Genomic DNA, 12,948 nt, shown 5'->3' with positions numbered 1-12,948 from the left:
TTCCTTCGCATGAAATACACTGAAACATATTGGGTGGAGTCGTCAATAAAGGTTTTAAAGTATACTGACTTGCTCAAGGATTCGGTACGCATTGGCCCGCATACGTCCGAATGAATCAGTTGCAGTTTTCTGCTGCTTCGCTTGGCGTCACTTACACTGAACGGCTTGATATATTGTTTTGCACAGATACATGTTTCACAGGTAGCACTTTCATTTTTCCAATTATTCGGCAGTCCAATAGTATTTCGTCTTCATTTGCTTAAGCGACGCAAGGTTCAGGTGGCCCATCCTATTGTGCCAAACGCCAAGGGAAGTTGTGTTGTTGGGTGTAACTAGCCCTTTAGGTTTTTCATAAACACAGAACAAACCACGATTCTTTTCTGCTGTCATCAAAAGCTTACCACTCTTATCGTACAATTTTGCTTGACGATTTTTAAATGTAACTTCGCAGCCAGATTCTGTTGCCCTGCCCACTGAAATGAGGTTTTCTTTCAGGTCTGGGATATACAGTGTGTTAAATAGTTTGATGCCTTCCTTTACATGACACAAGTTTGGTGGAATTGTGGCTGTTCCTACACCCATGATGCTAACCTTATTACCATTAGCCAAGGTCGCATAGTTTTGTGTCGTGACATTTATGTTATGTTAAAGAACTAGTTCAGCACATGTGAGATGTTGCTCCAGAATCGAGACACCAAAACACTTCTTCAGTTGCAATTTTTAACACTGATTGCTCTTGCACTGTAAAACCGTATTTAAAATTATCTGTTTCAAGTGATTGCACTTTCTTAACTCGTTCATTATTCCGAAAGCAATCTTTGGCCTTGTGGCCTTTCTTTCCACACTTACGACATTCGTATGGAAACGAGTTGGTAAACTCCTTGTTACGGTTTGAAAACTTTTTCGGTTTGTACTTTCCTTTGGAATAAAGTGCTGTGCTATTCGATGTTGGGAACAAATGAAACAAATTCAAGTTTGCTTTAAAAGTTTAATTCGACACCTAACTTAGCATTTGATTTCATATGATTTTACAAGGTACATTTCGATTCCATTTTATTTATATATAAGCAAATCACTCAAAGAATATATATATATGAAAAGAACGACCCCTCAAAAATATATACTTTTATTATAATATATGTAAATATAAATTTAATAATGTATGCAAAAATAAATAACTGTAATAATCCTAACTTTTCACAATTTTGCATATGTTTAGTCTTGTTAAGAATTTTTGTTAATATGTCTGCAATCATATCGCCAGTTGGCACATAATTAAGTTTAATAATATTTTGGTTATAAACTTCACGTATATAATGAATTCTAATATCAATATGCTTACTTCTAGCATGATAAATAGGGTTTTTAACTAATTGTTGTGCACTTAAGTTGTCTCCATTAAGAATAGTAGCACCCTTAATTAGGTTAGGAAAACCAAGCTCTTTGATGAAGTTTCGCAAATACACAGCTTCCTTTGATGCGGATGAAAGTGCCATATATTCGGCTTCCGTACTGCTTAGAGCCACTGACGGTTGTTTTCGTGACTCCCAGGACACTGCACCACCACTTAGAAAGAACACAAAGCCAGTTAACGACTTCCGGTCATCGCAGCTCCCAGCCCAATCTGCGTCAGCATATGCATTTAAACACTCGGTGGTTTTTCTGAAAGATATTTTGAAATTTATAGTGTTAGCTAAGTACCTCAGAACATGTTTAGCAGTCACCAAATGCTCTGCATGAGGATCCATGTTAAATTGTGCAAGTTTACTTATAGAATGCAAAATATCTGGCCTAGTTGATATACCCAGATACATCAGAGAACCAATTAGTGACTGATACAACTTAGGGTCCACCTTACGACACTCCGAACAATCGCTGCACTTCCTTAATTTAAATCCAGGTTCTAAGGGGGTACTGCATTTCCTCGACTCTACCATGTTGTATCTTTCGATCAAATCCAGGATGAATTGACGCTGAGATAAGTTGATTTCATTGGTCTTGATGTCTCTGGATATTTCCATTCCAAGGAAGTAGTCAACAGGACCTTTATCAAACACTTCGAACTCCTGTCCGATGAGCAACTTTATTTCTTCTTATTTCCGCCGATTTGAACACGCTATCAATAAGTCGTTCACATAAACGCCTATTAAAGTGATTACGCCTTCTCGATTTATAATGTAAGCACATGTATCAGCCTTCATTGTCGGAACCCAATAGTTTTTAAAACATTATCTAACTTCACATTCCATTCCCTCCCTGACTGCTTAAGTCCATATAAGGATTTCCTTAGTTTGCATACTTTACTTGCGTTATCCGGATCCACGAACTCATCTGGTTGTAGTATATACACATCTTCCTTTAATTCGCCGTTTAGGTAGGCAGCTGCAACATCCATCTGGTGTACTATCAAGTCATATTCTACAGCAATAGCAAGCAACAACCTTATTGAGAAATAACGTACGACAGGTGAAAACGTCTCATGGTAGTCAAGTCCAAATTTTTGACTACAGCCTTTTGCCACCAGGCTAGCTTTGTAGCGTTCTACGCTGCCATTTTTATCGCGCTTGATATTGAATACCCATTTTGATTTGATTGCCTACCTATTTGTTGGTAAATCGACTAGGTCCCAAGTATGGTTATGTAAATGAGTACTGTATTCTGATTGCATAGCTTTTTTCCATTGGTCTCTATCGTGTCAGTTAAGGGCCTCTTCGGCTGTGGTTGGGTTCACAAGAAAGTCATTAGATTTTATCAACAAATTAGCAGAACTAGATCTTCGTTTACTTGACCGCAGCCACCACTTCCTTGTGTTCTCTTTTGGTATATTTTTCTCGACCACTTTTTCACCACCAACAACAACACTCGACCCATCATTTCTGACTCCATCGGCAATAACATCATCATCACTCACATAAAACACACTTCGATCGGAATCATCTGTTCTAACGTGCTCACTTAAAGGACTGTTACCCATACTGTTGGCATCTTCAAAATCATCGTTTTCAATCTCATCCTCATGCGCAACAGGAACATCATCTGAGTCATCCTCATTAGCAGCAACAACATTAGCGGCAAAAACATCGTCATTCACATCCAACACGTTTACAGATCTTTTCACATCTGGAGAATCGGCCTCAAATTTAAGAGTCTTAACCTTTTCTTCTTCAAGGAGACTTGTTTTTGGTTTTTCTGTTTCTTGTTGTAGAATCAAATCGACCTCTTTGCATAGAATATTATTTACCTGTTCTAGGAAACGAACATCCCGACTTTTAAAAATCTTATTTGATTTTGGTTCATAAAGGCGATAAGCTTTAGATTCAACAGAGTAGCCCACCAAAAAATATTCTGTAGCTCTTGCTTTAAATTTTGACTTCGACGGGCGCCTGTCCAACATAAACGCATTACATCCAAATATTCTTAAATGCGATACATTTGGCTTTCGTCCACCATAAACAGCCGTGTTTACTGCCTCTGCCCAAAGTGAACTCGGAAGATCTGCGTTTAATAGCAAACACCTTGCCATTTCAACGAGAGTCCTATTACCTCGTTCAGCTACTCCGTTTTGTTGTGGGGTGTATGGAATTATTAATTGATGCTTAATTCTGCCTCTTCCAAGTACCGACTGAAATTTCTACTCAGGTATTCGCCTCCATTATCAGTTCTAAGAACCTTGATTTTCTTTGACGTTTCTAGTTCAACTGACAACTTAAAAGATTTAAATGCATCAAAGACTTCAGTCTTATGTTTTAAGAAATAAACAAATATCTTCCTACTATAGTCGTCAATAAATAATGCGAAAAACCTAGAGCCCCCAACAGATTGCGTTCGCATTGGACCACAAATGTCACTATGCACAACTCCAAGAACATCTTTGCTTTGATGAATGGATTGCTTAGGCATCGGGATAGCGCACATTTTACCTTTTAGGCAAACTTCACATTCCAAAGCATCGACAACCTTTGGCAAATTCAAACCCCTTACCATATTCATATGACATAACGAGCTTAAGCTTTTGGCATTTAAATGCCCGTATCGCTCATGCCATTTTAAGAATCCCATATCAACTTTTCCTTTATCAAGATAAAATAATTTCGATCTATCTAGCTTAAACAAGTACAGATTCCCAACTTTATCTTGCCTCATGACGATATCGGAGTTTTCATTTCGAACTATAGCTGTTTTGTGATTAAATTCTACAGTATGCTTACTTTCTGTGGCCCTACTCATTGATATTTAATTAGCTTTTAAATTAGGCACAAACAAAACGTCTTTCAGCATGATTTTAAACTTCGATGTTTCAATCAAAACGTTGCCTAAACCCATCGATTCAATAAAATTATCAGCTGCCAATTCAATTCTTTCCCTATGATCCCTTAGCTCGATAAATAATGTCTTGTCACAACATAAATGACAGGTTGCTCCGCTGTCAAGTACCCATGTGTCTCTATCAAGTGTTGACAAATGTGCGGTGTTGAGCATTTCAAAAGATGTTGTCAACTTATTTCGCGAGGAACTTGTTGTGGCAACATTTGTTGGTGTACATGTCGATGCATAGTGGCCTCTCTTGTTACATTTATAACACTTACCGCGAATTGTTTTTGTGTGCGGCTTACTCCGTTGTTTTTGTGTGTCATGTCTTTGTTTGGAAAAAAATGCAGATTCTCCGTTTTCTGGTACAGTCACAGCATCCCCTTCTCGCCTTTTCCACTCCTCCATCAACTTAGTTTTTAGAACAGTTGTTGACGGCAGTTCATCTCTGGTCTCAATAGCGATGATGAAGTTGTCATAACTCTTTGGTAGGCTGGATAACAAAATGATAGCCACCAACTCATCCTGCAATTTAATATCTATTTCAGTTAATTTTTCAAACAATTTGAAAAACTTATTTAAATGATTTGCAATAGATTCATTTTCAGGCAATTTAAGATTCAGTAATTGCTTGAAAAGAGATACTTTTCTGGCTGGACCACTCGGGCGGTGAATGTCTCCCAATTTCTTCCATGCATAATAAGAAATTTTGCAGTTTTTAATGTGCAAAAGTTGAGAGGTTTTAAGAGAAAGAATTATGGTCGCCAATGCCTTTTCGTCTTTCCTCTGCCACTCCGATATTGATGCTGCAGGCTCAGTTGGCTCTGGCGATATCGTCTCACCAGATACATAGGTCCATAGTCTACTATGAATAAGAACAGATCTCATTTGTATTGCTCATGCATCGTAGTTGTCGTCACACAACTTCTCAATTTGATATAACCCCGATCCAGAACTCATCTTCGATAGGTTAATTTTTAAAGAAATGTGAAAAAAAAACTGTAAAGACTTTTCAACGTGTGGGAATCTGGGCCCATAACCTTTGTTGGGAGCAAATGAAACAAATTCAAGTTTGCTTTAAAAGTTTAATTCGACACCTAACTTAGCATTTGATTTCATATGATTTTACAAGGTACATTTCGATTCTATTTTATTTATATATAAGCAAATCACTCAAAGAATATATATGTAAAAAGTGTTCTCACTTTAAGTTAATATAAGTTATATGTTAAGTATACATTTTGCAAGTACAGTATCGGACAAAACATTTGCAACTAGAAATGGAAGTAAGCATTTTCTTAAAAAAAATTAAAATTTTATTCAGAATCAAAACAATCGTCATATACTATTATTAATACTGTGTATTCAAAGTTATTAAAAATATATAATACTCAAAACATAAAAAAACTTTTAGTAACTTAACGTTTAATTGTATTAAGTAACTTCAAATTCACCTGCGACAAAACAATTGCAACTAAAGTGTCATCACTGTTTAACTGAATTATTAACAGTTACATTGTTCTATTTTGTCCAATTATATAATTGCATTGCATTTAACAATTGTCTGAAGGTCGTGACCTGAAAGCAAAGTTGCTGTTATTTATTTACATGAAGCACATCTCCAGTGATATCGGTTTTAATTTAAATATAAAATTATTAAATAATGGCACCTAATAAATTTGGAGATCCGTTAAGACAGCGAATTGTAGACGATTTTAATTCGGGCATTTCACAAAAAAACATTTCAAACAAATTTAATGTAAATAAATCGTCTGTCTCACGAATAATAAGCCGTTATCTCAAAACAAAAGAAGTGTCTGTTGTGCATCGCGGTGGTCGACCACGTAAAACAAGTCTTCGAACGGATGCTATGCTCATAAGAAAAGTCAAAAAAGATCCCTTCATATCTGCGTCAAAATTGGTACAGGAGTTCCAATTAAATGTGAGTACTAGAACAGTATCTCGTCGGTTGGCGGTTGCTGATTTGAGCTGTTATCGGCCTTCTAAGAAACCTTTAATTTCGTTCCGAAACCAGAAAAAAAGAATGCAGTTTGCTAAGGAACATCTTTCTTGGGACAAGCAGAAATGGAGTCGGGTTCTTTTTAGTGACGAATCCAAATTTAATATAATGGGAAGTGACGGAATATCTTACGTAAGAACACCACGTGGCAAGAGATTAGAGTCACGTTATTGCATAAAAACTCTCAAGCACGGGGGTGGGAATGTAATGGTGTGGGGTTGCTTTTCTGCTGCTGGTTTAGGCCCATTGCATCGCATAAATGGAATAATGGACCAATATGTATACAAACAAATTTTAATGGACGTTATGTTGCCATATGCAGAATGGGAAATGCCATTGCGTTGGGTCTTCCAGCAGGACAACGACCCAAAGCACACGTCGAGACTGGTTAAAACCTGGCTTAATGATCATGACATCGATGTTATGAATTGGCCACCACAGTCACCAGACTTAAACCCGATTGAAAACCTTTGGGAAATCGTGAAACGGAAAATTAATCGGGAAAATGTTAGAAATGCAGACGATTTTTTCAAAAGAGTACAAACGGCTTGGAATGAAGTTCCACCAAACATTTAATTGAATCCATGCCAAGAAGATGCAAGGCAGTTATCAAAAACAAAGGATTCGCTACAAAATATTGATTACTTTATAATGTTTATATCTTTCCATTTGAAGTTGCAATTGTTTTGTCGCGTGCTAATTTGAAGTTACTTGATAAAATTAAACGTTAAGTTACTAAAAGTTTTTTTTTTGTGTTATATATTATAACTTTGAATCTTTGAATACACAGTATTAATAATATATCACGATTGTGTTAATTCTGAATAAAATTTAAATTTTTTTTAAGAAAATGCTTACTTTCATTTTTAGTTGCAAATGTTTTGTCCGATACTGTACTAAATTCAACAGTCGATGTGGTTGACTCTTTCTTAAGGTCACTAACCTCCAGTAGTCGTGTGCAGACAGTGTCGAGCTCCGGGTAGCTGCTTTGCGCATCAAATGCGGCCTGTACGTCCTTATATTCTTCTGAAAGTCCATCGAGAAGTATTATCACCAACAAGTCCTTGTCGAGCGTAGCGTCCAGCTCCACTTTCGCGTCCATATCCTTGTCGTCCGACGCTTGCTATCCAGCTTCCGCCTTTCGGATTCATGTTTAAAGAACTTGAACCTGAAAGTGCCATATATTCGGTTTTCGTACTGCTTAGAGCCACTGACGGTTGTTTTCTTCTTCGTGCTCTATGAGCTCAAAATACCCACGATAAGCTGTGTAAGCTGCTTCCGCTATAATTTTTTTGATTTCAAAATTCATTTTTTTTACTGCACGACGAACCAAAACAAACTTTTGAGAAAAAATAACAACTGCTATTGACAGAAGTGTCATTTTAGAAATGTCATAATAGAAATGTTATTCAAAGCAACCTCGAAGCATGCCCAACGTAACGCAGACGAAGCTGAAGCGTGTTTGTGAAACACGTGAAACAGCAATAAGGCCATACAAGTTACACTTGAGCCACTTGATCTTCCCACAACCATCACCACAGCAGCCAATTCCACAGATCCGTTGTGCTTATCCAGCATATAAATAAACAAAAGACGAAACTCTATATAGAGGACCACCACAGAAGAATGAGATACATTCTTCTCATCACCATGCAGATCAATAAGTGCACAAAAGTGATGAAGCAGCATGAAGATAACAAAGTCTTCGCCCAACAATAGAACCGATCATCAAATCATCAAGGAGTCATCATCCAGCATTCAACAAGAAACGTTGTTTCCATTTAATAAATTTCTTTTGAAAAACCCAAACTCGCAAAAGCATTTTTTAATTGGCGCAGTCGGTAGGATAAGTGAAAAAAAATTATTAAACGAAAATTAATAATAAACACTTATCTAGTGATCGTAACCGTGAAACCCAAACGTATATTGGAACACGACGTGATACTTACAAAAAAAAAAATAATAAAAATTGCGCACTAAAAATCAGTGAAAAACATAACAATTTAAGATCCGTAAGGACATATATTGTGAATTCTCGCAGAGAGAGTGTTTTATTGGTTTGATTTATTTAAAAAGAAAAAAAAGAAAATATATATTCAGAATAATAAAAGTAATCGGTGACTAGCAAGAAAAAAAAAAAGAAGAAATACGAATAAAAGAACAGTGAAAGTGAAAAAAAAAAACAAATCAACATGTCAACTAATGACGAATTACCACTAACTGTAGCAGAAGAAAAGGAGCAAGAATTTTTGCTGAAAGAACTCCAGCAAGTACCACCTTTCAGAGGTGCCTCGGAAGACAATTTGGCACTCTTTATATCTGCGGTGGAATACCTGATGGGAAAAATTATTGGACAAGCCAACATCATCAAAGCTACCTTCACCTTACATCACAAAATACAAGGAGAAGCAATAAGAGCATTAAATGTTCTCACACACTTAGCCCCATGGAGGGACGTTAAAAATAGTCTGGTAAGGAATTATAGTGTAAAAGAAAGTTATTTAAAACTAGCTCAAGAAGTAGGATCAGTTCAAGAAAGAAATACAAATAAATTGTATGAAAAATTAGATAGTTTATTACAGAAAATACAAACTAAGGCACAGCTCGAGCCTAATTTTTTATATACCCAAAGCAACAATGAATTGTTAATACTAGAAGCTTTCAAAAGTAATTTAACTTCTAGTCAGAAAGCCATAATCATTGCAAGTAAATGTACTACTATGATGCAAGCATATGATTTATTGGAATCAAATTCCATGTTAAATAATGACTATGTAAAAAAACCCATAGATACGAATAAAAATTTCAATAATTACATTCCTAAACAGAATCATTTCGTACCTAGATATAATAACATGAATAAAAATCCCAATAATGTTCAAAGAAATAATAATTTAGGAATGAATTCAGCTCAAATAAGGACAAATAATAATCAGGTCTTAGGTAACCACAGACAGAATCCTTTTAGAGATTATAAATTCGGATTCCAACATAATAATAATTACCAACCTCAAAATAGAAATTATCAAGGTCAAAATAATAATTATCAAAGTCAAAATTATTATCGGAACCCTAATTATAGTAGACAGATAAGACAAGAACCAATGGAAGTTAATCGTCTTACCGACGAACAAAATAAAAATAGTGAAGAAGTAAATTTTATTCAAGGGGGTCAACGACACTTCCTGTCGTAGAGCTAAATGTACAACAAGAACATATTAAAGTCTTAGTGGATACAGGATCTACTATGACCCTTCTTGATAACAGAAAATTAAAATCCTGTAAAAGAATAATATTAGACAAAGAAATTAAAGTTAACACAGTAAACTCTCATGTTTACATAACCGAACAGATAATAACTAATTTACCCGTAGAGTTTAATGAAAAAGCCACTATGGAGTGGAAACTGATGAATTTTGAAAATAAAAGCTTTGACGCGATCATAGGATCGAATTTTTTAAACGCTATAGGAGGAATTGTCAATATGAGAGATAAATACTTAGAAATAAATAATAATAAAATTCCTTTTTGTAATTCGAAAATCAAAGAAAAAGAATCAATCAACTCAAATGATCAATGTCCTTTTCCTTATAATGAAATTCATACAATGGAATATAGCTCAGTAGAGATAGGTGAACTTTTACATAAAAATCTAAATAAAGAAGAAGGAAAGTTATTAACAGAATTTTTAAGAAAAAATAAAGATTTATTTTATACGGATGGACAAAAGCTTAGTGCAACAACACAGACTACTCATAAAATACGCACAAAAAATGATACTCCAATATTTACAAAAATTTATCGCTATCCCAAAGTACATGAGATAGAGATAAATAAGCAAATATCTGAAATGTTAGAAAACGGGATAATTAGAAAGAGTATAAGTCCATACAATTCCCCAGTATGGGTAGTTCCGAAGAAAACGGATAATTCAGGGGTAAACAAATGGCGCATGGTCATTGATTACCGCAAACTAAATGAAAATACGGTTGAATATAAATACCCACTTCCTAATATAGAAGACATACTTGACAAATTGGGACGCGCCCAGTATTTTTCAGTATTAGATCTCGCTAAGGGATTTCACCAAATACTTGTTGATATTAAAGATATCGAGAAAACAGCTTTTAGTGTACCTAATGGTCACTACGAATTTCTAAGGATGCCATTTGGATTGCGAAATGCTCCAGCATCATTTCAATGCATGATGAACGAAATTCTGGAGGGATTAATAAACAAAATTTGCGTATTTTATATGGATGACATCCTAATATTTAGTACTTCCTTAACGGAACACATGATTAACTTAACCAAAATATTTGAGCGTCTAAGAAAATATAATTTAAAAATTCAGGTAGACAAGTGTGAATTCTTGAAAAGAGAAACTAAATTTTTAGGACATGTGATTACTAAAGATGGATTGAAACCGAATGAAGAGAAAATAAAAGCAATTCAGAAAATTTGTATACCTAAAACCACAACAGAAATAAAATCTTTTCTTGGTTTAACCGGGTATTATAGAAAGTTTATATCGGACTATGCTCGTACAGCGTTACCAATGACTAAATATTTGAAGAAGGGAACGAGAATAGATGTTAAAGATTCCCAATATATACAATCGTTTGAAACTTTAAAGAAAAATATAATGAGTCCCCCAGTATTAGCATACCCTGATTTCAATAAAGAATTTGAGCTCACTACCGATGCATCAAATTATGCGATTGGTGCTGTATTAGCTCAAGACAAACATCCCATAACATATATTAGTAGAACCTTAAATGATCATGAAAGAAACTATTCAACCACGGAAAAAGAATTATTAGCCATAGTGTGGTCCATTAAATATTTAAGACCATATTTGTATGGAAGGAAGTTCCAATTAAAATCAGATCATCAGCCTTTGAAATGGTTAAAAACAAAAAGTATAGGGAAGGATATTTCTGGAAGATTACAGAGATGGATACTTTCTCTTGGAGAGTATGATTTTGATATAAGTTACTTAAAAGGATCACAAAATACAATAGCCGATTATTTAAGCAGAGAAATAAAAGACAATGAAATTAATCATATAGATGAAGAACAGGAATTAGAAACTCGACATTCTAAAGAAGAAGAATTATTAGATCATTTTGTTATTATAGAAAAAGCTGTTAATTCTTACAAACAACAGATAATAGTTAATCAAGATTATCAAGGAAGAAAAATAGGAATAAGACGAATAAATGGAAATAGAAAATTAGTTGAACTTTCTCCAAATTTATTAGAATCACCAAGTTTCGAGAGAAAAATTAAGACAGTGTTAGAACCAAAACAAACAGGTATATATTGTGAAAACGATGCAATATACAATAAACTACAACAAAAACTTATAAAACTTTTTGATAAAAGTCTTATGACATTTCATCGATGTAGCTATTTAGCTAAAGAAATGAAAACAGAAGAAGAAACAGTAGAACAAGTTAAATTATATCATGAGTTAGAGACCAGTCATTCTGGCATAGAGGAAAATTTTACTGGATTAAAAAGATACATTTTTTTTCCAAAATTGAAAAATATAGTAACTACAGTAGTAAATAATTGTGCCATTTGTCGTTTAAATAAATATGACCGGCATCCAGTTAAACCAAAGTTTAAATTAACTGAAACCCCTAGTGACGTAAATCAAATTGTACATGCAGACTTATTTTTCTTAAATAAGCTACCATTCCTTTCTACAATTGATAAATTCAGCAAACGTGTCACATTTACTTCAATCCCAAATAAAAATATAGAAAGTATACATACAGCATTAGTGCAGTATATTTCACAACATGGAAAACCAATCAAGTTTGTAATGGGCAATGAATTTGACCAAATTTCTATTAATACTTTATTTAATGATTTAAACATAGAAAGACATTTTACAACACCTCATTCACACACAGGGAATAGCCCTATTGAAAGAGCACATAGCTCAATATTAGATAAAATACGATGTCTAAAAAATGGAAAACAATTATCAGACCTAGAAAAAATTAATATTAGTTACCAAGCTGTAAAACATAAGTAAGAAAAAACCATTTAAAATCCAAGAAGGAAGAGTAGATAAAAAACAATTATACGAAACCTTTAAGGAACACAAAGAAAAGAAAATATCTCAATTAAATAAAAATAGAGAAGATACGGAAAAACCTAAAGATAATGATTATGTAGTTAATCCTGGAAGAAGAGATAAAATCTTACCAAAATTTAAGTATAAAACTACAAAAAGAGTTCATCCTGTAAACATTCAGAGAAAAAGAAAACAAACTAGGCAAATTTCAAACAACGACATGTCAGAACAGGAACGAAGACACAAATCAGAAAATAAAATTGCCTCTACAACAGAGTCAGTATCTCAAAATACTTCATTGAGTGTAGAATCGGAAAATATACCTCTCGCACAGTTAAAGTGGAAATTAAGAAAAGAATAAATCATGAATTTTTTTATCCTTTCTCACCTTAATAACATTATTAGTTACAAAAATTAAAAGTGAAATAATAATAGAAAATATAAATAACCAAGAAGGTTATGTTAAGATTAAATTGAACAAAGTAGACATAGTAAAAGATTTTGCCCATATTGCACATAGAATAAATAT

General features: G+C 34.2%; 1 protein-coding gene across 1 annotated transcript; it reads right to left on the bottom strand.

The window, feature by feature from the left end:
• Nucleotides 1–2,695: 2,695 nt before the first annotated feature.
• LOC129943584 (uncharacterized) lies at nt 2,696–3,523 on the bottom strand. Its single transcript, XM_056053056.1, has one exon. The coding sequence runs from the start codon at nt 3,521–3,523 to the stop codon at nt 2,696–2,698; it is 828 nt and encodes a 275-aa protein (XP_055909031.1).
• Between the last annotated feature and the right edge of the window lie 9,425 nt (nt 3,524–12,948).

This window comes from Eupeodes corollae, chromosome 1 (assembly GCF_945859685.1).
Source record: "Eupeodes corollae chromosome 1, idEupCoro1.1, whole genome shotgun sequence".
NCBI classification, from domain to species: Eukaryota; Metazoa; Arthropoda; class Insecta; order Diptera; family Syrphidae; genus Eupeodes; species Eupeodes corollae.
This window is presented reverse-complemented; position numbering and strand designations above follow the sequence as displayed.

Excerpts from the sequence above, each read along its gene's own strand:
- LOC129943584 (XM_056053056.1), bottom strand. The coding sequence starts at position 3,523 with ATGGCAAGGTGTTTGCTATTAAACGCAGATCTTCCGAGTTCACTTTGG.